The 8905-nt window shown below is 36.1% G+C and overlaps 2 protein-coding genes across 2 annotated transcripts; both read left to right on the top strand.

Annotated features, from left to right (window-relative positions):
* The first annotated feature begins 293 nt into the window (after nucleotides 1-293).
* LOC120782386 (major prion protein-like) lies at nucleotides 294-848 on the top strand. Its single transcript, XM_040114629.1, has one exon. The coding sequence runs from the start codon at nucleotides 370-372 to the stop codon at nucleotides 694-696; it is 327 nt and encodes a 108-aa protein (XP_039970563.1). The 5' UTR covers nucleotides 294-369; the 3' UTR covers nucleotides 697-848.
* A 6512-nt stretch (nucleotides 849-7360) lies between these two features.
* LOC120779611 lies at nucleotides 7361-7805 on the top strand. Its single transcript, XM_040111988.1, has 2 exons — nucleotides 7361-7371; nucleotides 7484-7805. Exons 1-2 carry the CDS (start codon nucleotides 7361-7363, stop codon nucleotides 7803-7805), a joined length of 333 nt encoding a protein of 110 aa, XP_039967922.1.
* Nucleotides 7806-8905: the final 1100 nt, after the last annotated feature.

Genomic DNA, 8905 nt, shown 5'->3' with positions numbered 1-8905 from the left:
CAGCATTGGGTTAAAAAATCATGGTTTACCACGCCTCTCGAGCAAACATGGAAATGTAGAGCATATATATGTATTTACTATACTGATGCTTTGAGTGAATCGTCATTATCACATCTCAAGTTAATACGTACGAATGACGTGCATACGTTCAAGCTTCATAAGGTCGCATTTTGCATTTTGCAGGGAAATGCAATCGCCTTAATGAAATACAATATATATTCTCAAGTATGGAAGAAAATTGGAAAACTGCGTAGATCGCAGCACAGCATATAAATATAGAGCGCCACAGTGCAATAGACACAGTTCTCTTTTATCGCTTTCGGCGTTCGGTCATAGTGTTCTGTCTTACGCACCTACTCGTTACTCAGCATGCGTGGATTTGCCGTGGTCTTAGCTTTGTTAGCCGCACTGGCTTTCCTCTACCAAAGCGAAGCAGCGGCCATCGATGAACCAGCCCCCGCAGCCGCAGAGGAGTCCAAAGGTGCCACTAATCTCTTGGACGTAGACGCGGGCGGCGAGCACAGCAGCGAGTCGCAGAGATCGGCCCGCCAATATGGCTACGGATGGTCATATGGTTGGGGTCAGCCATGGAGCTACTACAGCAACAGCTGGGGCCGCCCGTGGGGTGGCTACGGTTGGGGTGCATGGGGCGGTTACGGCGGTGGCTGGGGCCGCCCATGGAATTACTGGGGTTGAGTCAACGGTATGATGTCATAATTTGCAACTTGGGTGAATTATGTGATTAAGATCAGAATTGGAGAAAAATATGGCTTGTAATTATTAAATATGGCTACTAGCGCCTTGAGTTGAGCAATATATGTAAATGCATATACCAAAATAAATAAAAATTGGTTTTGATTGGAATTCTGTAAACTTCTTGCACACGGATTGGTAAGTAAGTACGCAGATTAGAAATGGTAAGGTTTGTGGTTTTATGATCTTAGGAAACCTACAGCATAATTACTCATACACATAGCTTATAAAAAGGCGTGTCGAGTCCTCCTGCTTTACAAGACATGCGTGTTAGCTGGGAGTAAGAAATTCCGAAAAATGAGTAGACATTGAGTTGAATAATACATAAATTAATATCCGTTTAGTAAGCCGAAAGAAAAAACATTTCAATTTTTTTTCTTAATACGATTTTTTTTGTTTTGTGATGAAATAAAATGAATGTTGCAATTTAAGGGGATTTCAATCACATAAAAGTTATTTAGTCCAACAAATCAAAAAAAATGCTTGCTGATTTTTTTTCGTTTCGGTTGTTTGAAAACCGCAGATATTAATTGCAACATTAAAATATTTTTGAATCGTCATTTTATTTGTAAAGAACTTAACCTGAAAGATTGATGTTTAAGCATTTACATTCCTTAATAAAATTGCAAATTTATGCGAAATCATAGAACTTTTACGAATTGCCATTTTGGTATAAAAGTCACTTTCTTTAGCTTCGGATATCACAGTTTCAGAAGACATACTCTGAGAAATACAGCAAACTCTTGAAGTGAAAGTTTAGAATGCGCATCTACATACTTTTGACAGTGTTTGTTGTTATCATCGCTAGCCTCCAGCTGGACAAGCCCTCTCTCATCGAAGACGCCGAACGCGCAGCAGCACTGCCGAGGTGGCTCTCATGGTGGCCACTGTAGAGGACCCATCTTTGGGCCGAGGGGCGTACATCGTCCACACCACGGCTAAAACTAAAGACGATCATTTCAATTTACAACTGAAAATTGTGAGACAATATTAATGTGTTTATTTAAAATTGATAAATATAATTGATTTGAAAAGTAAGCATCTATCTGTAAATGTGTGTGTGTGTTGAAATGTAAAGTTGAATTGAGTGATTTATGGCCTAAAATTTCTATTGAATCTCATGAATTAATTGATTCCAATTTGTAACAAGTTCATTGTTTCCGTTTCCTATTATTGAGCTTCCGTCATTACAGCTCTAACCCCGTAGTGAATTCGGCTGTTCTTGCTTTATTATCAGAAACTTGCGTACGCAAAGCTTTAAGCTACTGAGAAACTGTTGTGCAAAATAAGCGTCCTATGGTTTAGTTACTCGGCAGAAGCACTGGGTTTGTCTAATTAATAAATTAGTTGCAGACTGGTTATTTTAAGTATATCATTCTTCGATTGGTCTGACAATTGCATGTATGCCTAGTTGCTTGTTCTCTTCAGCGCTTTTTTTGTCCAACAAATTTAATTCGTTTAGTAATATCGGCAAGAATTTTCATTAAATCTATTTCTCACATTTAAATAAGTAATGAGGAATGTATCAACGGAATATATTAACGGAAAAACCGAAATTGAATTTAAAGTAGAAAAAAAAACGTTGTTTTTCAGAAGACATATCATAGATAAATTGAAAGTTTTACAAGACTAAAAGTAAAAGCTCGGAGTTGATAATAAACGCACGTTTCTTACTATTTGTTGCCCACAGCGATACATATTTGCATATTAAATAAGACAGTTTAAGGAAACTGATTTGCCGTTTTAGAGACAGCTTCTACTGGCTGTGCGAACACACCGCAGCCTGAATATAGTTGAATGCCCTTGCGTTGCTTGCGAAATGGTTTTATTTAGCATTAAAGCACAATAAAATTTACTGACCAAGCATGGCGGTAAACGCAAATTGTCAAATGGCTAAATGTGGCGATCTTGTTAGTGCAACGAGTAACCGAATTTGTACGCGTCATCATTTATGAACAATGCAACCCTGCTGGCTATTACTACGACCACCAGTGACGTCAATGCAAACCGACAAATCACAAATTGCAAATTTGCAAATGAAAATCAAATTATTGAAGTGAAAAACGACATACGACTTTTATCGTTGTTATTGGACATCATCAACAGACAGTCTGGCCAACACATCCGGCATGCACTGCACACACTCACACACACACGGACACATAAAGGCGGAACCTCTATTTATTTGCTCATTCATGCCACATGTATATGGAGGCAACCGAAATATAAAAGCCGCATTTATGCCGAGGTTCAGTAGTTTGAGCGAAATTATTTCGATTGCTGGAAAAATAGGCAAAAACGCAGCGATGCAATCAAGTGGTGAAACACTGATAAATGCGAATATTTACGACCAACATTAGATTTGCTTGGATACAGCCTGCTTCAGCGCGTGCAGTTGTACGTATATATGCAGTTCCGAGGCATTTATCCGAGTATGTGTAAATAAACAATGCATATTTTTCGGCAGATAATTTCCATGAACAAGCAAAACAGCTAAAATTTCCCAATAAATTACAAATACAGACTATGCTGATTAATAATCACGTCATTGGATTACTCATTGCAATTCAGCTCAACTCTTTGTACTTCTCAGAAGTAAAGTGTATGGTAAATAAAACGTACGCTGAAGCAATTTACATAGAAGGATGCAAATAATGAGTGAAACCCACTTAGATCCGCCTTCGCAACGCCTGTTGAGGGACGGACTCTACTATAAAATGTTGCTCTGATAGTTTAGACATACATAAGTGGTAATGATACGATCGATTATATTGATGGATTTAATGGTTTTATATTACTACTTCAATTTCACAATTTCTTGAAATAATCGCATTCCAAATTTTGCTCACAATAATTGAGTTTTTGCATATGCTATATGACAGTTAGCTCCGTTTTGTTGGAACCAGATGTTGACAAGATCAACTTCTTTGTTGGTTACCATTGATTTATACCGCTCTCTAATGACAGGAACTTTGTCACCAGCTTTTGAAAGAAGTAGGGACCAGTGATTCCAACAGACCAAACACTACTCCAAACCGTGAATTTAGTCTAATGGTTGTACATGAATAGTTTCTAGAATTTGTTTGCAAAAGAATCGACAGTTTTGTTTATTTATCACACCACTCAGATGAAAGTGAGCCACATCGGAAAAATTGATTTTCTTAAAAAAAATCGTTATCGTTTCCAAGTTGTTCCAAAGCAAAGTCAGCAAATTCACGACGTTTGTGGTTGTCCAATGGCTTCAGTTCTTGAGTGAGAACAATTTTATATGTATGTAAGCCGAAATCCTTTCTCAAAATCCATCAGATTGTGGTTTGAGAGAGTTCCAATTCTTGAGAACATTTTGGAATCGGCAAATTGCGGTCTTCAGCAACAGTTGCCTGAAAGGCAGCATTATCTGGCGGTTCTTTGCCTTATTGGCATCTATGTGAAGAAAATGGACGCTCGAAATTCTTAGGAACTCGATAAATGACTAGCAAGAAAGGACGATTATTACGTCCATAAAATGGCAATTATTACCATTCTTATTTTCTATGAACTTTTTTATTTTTGGTAGAAATGTAAAATATTTAACTACATCAAAATTCCCCATACACACATACAAACAACAAGTATTCATTGCGTTGATATACGACTTGACTATCCAATTGATAACAATGCACTAACCATTTTAAAGATATTTGAGAGTTCAGTATCTCAATTCAGGAATTTATAGCATTTTGCTTCAATTAAGCTTTTCTTTAAGCACACATACAACATGAATTTGCTTATATACTGACTAACATGCATTTTACATATGTATAAAGAAATATGCAGTGAAACGGGAAATTATTGTAATGCAGTATAGTTAAACAACTAAGTATTAGACTTTGTATTTAGCCACATGTGAAGTGGGCGCCTCTAAAAAAACAAAAAAAAAAAACAAAAGCTTCAAATCATTACGGCGTAGATATTCAATTGTTAATGAATTATTTTTTGATGATTAAAAATTCTTTAGAGTGCTTTTGAAATTGTTAGGGCTCTCCATTTTTGGTCGACATGGAGATGGACTCAGCATTTTTATTCCCATATATACAGCAGCATATCTGACTTCAGCCTGATATGCAATAAAGTTAAATATTTCAATTTCACATTCGAATTATTTAATTTTTAATGGTTTGTCATGACATTTCATCTTGAACGTATTAAAAAAAAATAGAAAGCTGCACAACTGGATTTCTAAAGTAGAATATATTTGATTTAACCATAAATATATTTTAGCTGTAACCATAAAACTAATAAATTAATAAATCATGACAAAATTGTACAATAAAACACAAAGAACTTTTTCCAACTAATTTCGATACTTCATACAACACCGAACAGCTTCAACCAGGTATAAAGTGCTTTCTATGGAATGGATAATGCCTTCTGTGCGCTAACGGTGGGGATGTGGGTAGTAAAATCGGGGATAGTAATAAGCACCTGAGTAAATACGATAAACTCCGCTACTGCTCTAATTGCCGTCATAAAGACTTAGCAGTGATTTGCGGTAGCGTTCCACTTCTGTTGTTGTTGTCAGCCGACGAAGATGGCGCATTTATTGTTTCGTAAAACCCCAGCTGATTTGGTTCGCTGATGACGAAAGATGACTGCTTGTATATAGAGTTTGGCTGCGCTATTCCTCAGAAGATATAGATATATTTTAACCGAACTGGAACTGAGCACCGACTCACTGACTCTTGACTCCGCGTATATCTGTTGTATAGCGAGTATAAAGATGCAACTCTGTACAAAAAACTTTGCTTTGCGAGCCATATCTGACTTCGCTACACAAATACCAATGTATTGTCACTACCACCTTGTCATACGAGCAACAACATGATAGCTAATAAAAATTTACTTTGGCATTTTAAAGAATGTTCTTCTGTCTAGCCATATTTGCAGATATGTGGCTGAGTTTGCTGAATTGATTATGTAGCTAATCGCCTGTGTTGAACTCAATCGCATTCGTAGCGTAGATTCAAACATTCCTAAGAGCTAAACAAACAAGGTCTCATCTTCATTCATTGATCAATTCCTCGCTAACGATCGTAAATATGTGGGTAAATATTTATGAGGAATATTTATTTGTTGACAGTTGAAAGACACCTTTTTATGGCAATAATTGGGTCATCACGATTTACTATATGTGTGGATATATATATATATAGAATGTATTTCTGGGAAGGAAAAATTAAGGAAGATAAGTCCATATTGATTTAGTTAACATAGTATATGAATATGTTATATTGTTTATTTTTTGCGTATTCCGTGATTGTATCAGAATTCTCAACTCGTACTTTCACTTATTCAAATTAGGATCGCAAATAAAAGATTCTATAAAAATGAAAAAATAGTTCGTACGTGGTAATCGTAGTATCAGATCAACAATTGAGCGTCTAGTGGAAAAATTTAATCCACAGGCACAGCACAAGACTGAACTGAAGCCGGTTGCCCACCAGAAACGGCACATGTTTGTGAATTGGGCTGAGCAACAGCTTGAAAATGATCCGGATTTTCATCGAAAAATCATCTTCAGCGATGAGGCTCATTTTGGCTGAACGGCTTCGTCAATAAGCAAAATCTGTATTATTTGTCAGGCAGCAATCCACACCATTGCATCCCGAAAAAGTTACGGTTTGGTGTTGCGCCATTGGCCCATACTTCTTCCGTGATGAGCAAGACCGGCACTTTACTGTGAATGTGAATCGCTACCGTTCAATGATGACAGAATATTTTTGGATGATATGAACTTGGACAATATGTAGATTCAACATGAAGACAACACAGCTAATGTCAGAATTGATTTATTGAAAACCAAGTTTGGTGAACGTGTTATCTCACGAAATGTGTCAGTCAATTGGCCACCTCGGTCATGCGATTTAATGCCGTTAGACTATTTCCTATGGGGCTACGTCAAGTCTATGGTCTATGCCACCAAGCCAGTGACGATTGATGAACTTCGTCCGAATATCGAACGTGAAATTGCAGCAGTATCCAACGATTTATGTTTGAAAACCGACTTTTGTAGCGATCTTATTGAAATCCCCTTAACATTAATCGAACTGAATGCAAGATATTTTAATACAAATGAAAGAGAATATCTGGATTAGCGTTATCGGTTTCAGTAACTAAAATTAGTTATATTGCTGTTCTAGTATCCGGTACTGAGATATACAGTAGTGAGAACTTAACATAAGAAAAATGTTGGCAAAAGATTCACAAATTCGTTCGTCAGCGAATGCTCATATCATAGCAAATATTTTATAAAATAATTCTGGGAGATGTATGCAAAGACGACTTTGGTTCTTACAAACCAAACTAATTCAAATATATTTAAAATTTCACTTTGTTAAATATTCGACCAAATTTGTTATATTATTACTTCTTCCGTTTTTTAATAAAAATGAATATGTAATGTACCAAATACTTGTACTTGAGCGAGTTCATTGCACGATTTGATTAATGCATTTCTAGTCTGGAAATATTCAGACTAATCATTTATCATTTTCTCTTCTAACCACTTGATTGCAACAGTTTATTGACTTTGTAGTCAACCATTGTTCCAAGGGATTTTTGTTTAGAAATGTGTAAAATGTCAGTTAGCAAAAACTTTAGCAGCTGCAGCTGAAAAAAAAATGTCGGACTTGCAATCTGTGAGCTATAAAAGATTTTGGGAACACCACTGAAATTCACACTTGACGATCAGACGTCTCCGAGTTACAAATTATAATTATTTAATTTACAAATCCTGTAAAATCATTCTGCGCGCTGTATTCTTGCTTTTAGTGATGAGCTCTGTTGCTTGCCTTTATTTGGCAGAAGCCGCACCGCCAGCGGATGAGGAAAATGCACCAGCAGTCGGAAGAGAAGCCACGTTGATCGATGTTGATGCCGGCGCTGGGCACGAAAACCAATCTCCTCGGGAAGCTCGTGGCTACTATGGACGTCGTTATGGTGGATATGGAGGTTATGGCGGATATGGATATCGCGGTTATGGTCGTCGTTATGGACATCGCTATTATGGTTAAAAAAATAATTTTGGTTTTGTGAAATCCACAGTTATTCAAGTTGCCCGATGTTTTTAATATGATTTGTATCTGTTAAAGAAAAATTAATAATAAAATAATCGATTGTTCTGCATTAAAAAATCATGCATTTAAATAACACGATAGAAGGAATTTACAATACTGATCCCGAATGCAAACAGGTTGGTGACGCATTGAGCTCAGTAGATATCTGGAGGCGTGCTTCATACTGTGTTTTGAAATATGTGCGTTCACAACTTGTTTTGTTGAATATCAGATGCTTGAAAAATACACTTACCCCAATAAAATATTTATTTTTAATTTATTAATAGCATGTTAATTATTAAAATGCAGTGTTCTTAATATATAACATTATGTTTTACACTGGTCGACAGGAGTTTTGTTGCCCTAGATATAAGATCGGTTTTAGGAAAATTTATTTAAATAACATCACTTTGGTTTTAAAAAATTGGGATGCATCGAAGCGAAAAGAGACACAAATGTCGAAAATACTTGTTACACCTTTGTTAAATGTCTTTGCATTTTCTTTCTTCATATTTTTCTAGTTAACATTATCTTTGTAAGAATCAGCACACTAATCTGCCATCATATGACTATCAGCTTTGATATTATTCTTCCATCACTTTTAGATCCTGGTGGAACAGCGATCTCTGTTCTTCACCATAATTACCTAAATTAACCGAAAATGTATCCAAATGATTTCGAATATAATTTAACTTAATGCTGATATTTTCTCTTAGAAATAAATGTTAAATCATAAATGTTGTCAGCTTATTTCGGACAATTTCGACTATCAACAACAACTTTTTCTACCGACACCTTCCGATATCGACATAACTTTGGACCAACAAAGGGTCCACCTTTCAGCGTTTACATATAAAGTTCGGAAATTTAAGACAAATGATACTAAAATAATATCTTTTAATGTACAACGCTTTGACAAAATGCTCTATAATTCTAAAATTGATGAAATATTAAAGAACTGAGTTCACTCTTAGAAAATAATTTAGGTGCAGATGTTTCACCCTCTTATTCACATCCATTGGTAGACTGAACCGATATCTGGGCATTTGGCGACATCA

The sequence above is a fragment of the Bactrocera tryoni genome, chromosome 1 (assembly GCF_016617805.1).
Source record: "Bactrocera tryoni isolate S06 chromosome 1, CSIRO_BtryS06_freeze2, whole genome shotgun sequence".
Taxonomy (NCBI): domain Eukaryota; kingdom Metazoa; phylum Arthropoda; class Insecta; order Diptera; family Tephritidae; genus Bactrocera; species Bactrocera tryoni.
The sequence above is the reverse complement of the archived record's forward strand: the minus strand, read 5'-3'. Positions and strand labels throughout refer to the sequence as shown.

Coding starts and splice junctions, on each gene's coding strand:
- LOC120782386 (XM_040114629.1), top strand. CDS start 370: ATGCGTGGATTTGCCGTGGTCTTAGCTTTGTTAGCCGCACTGGCTTTC.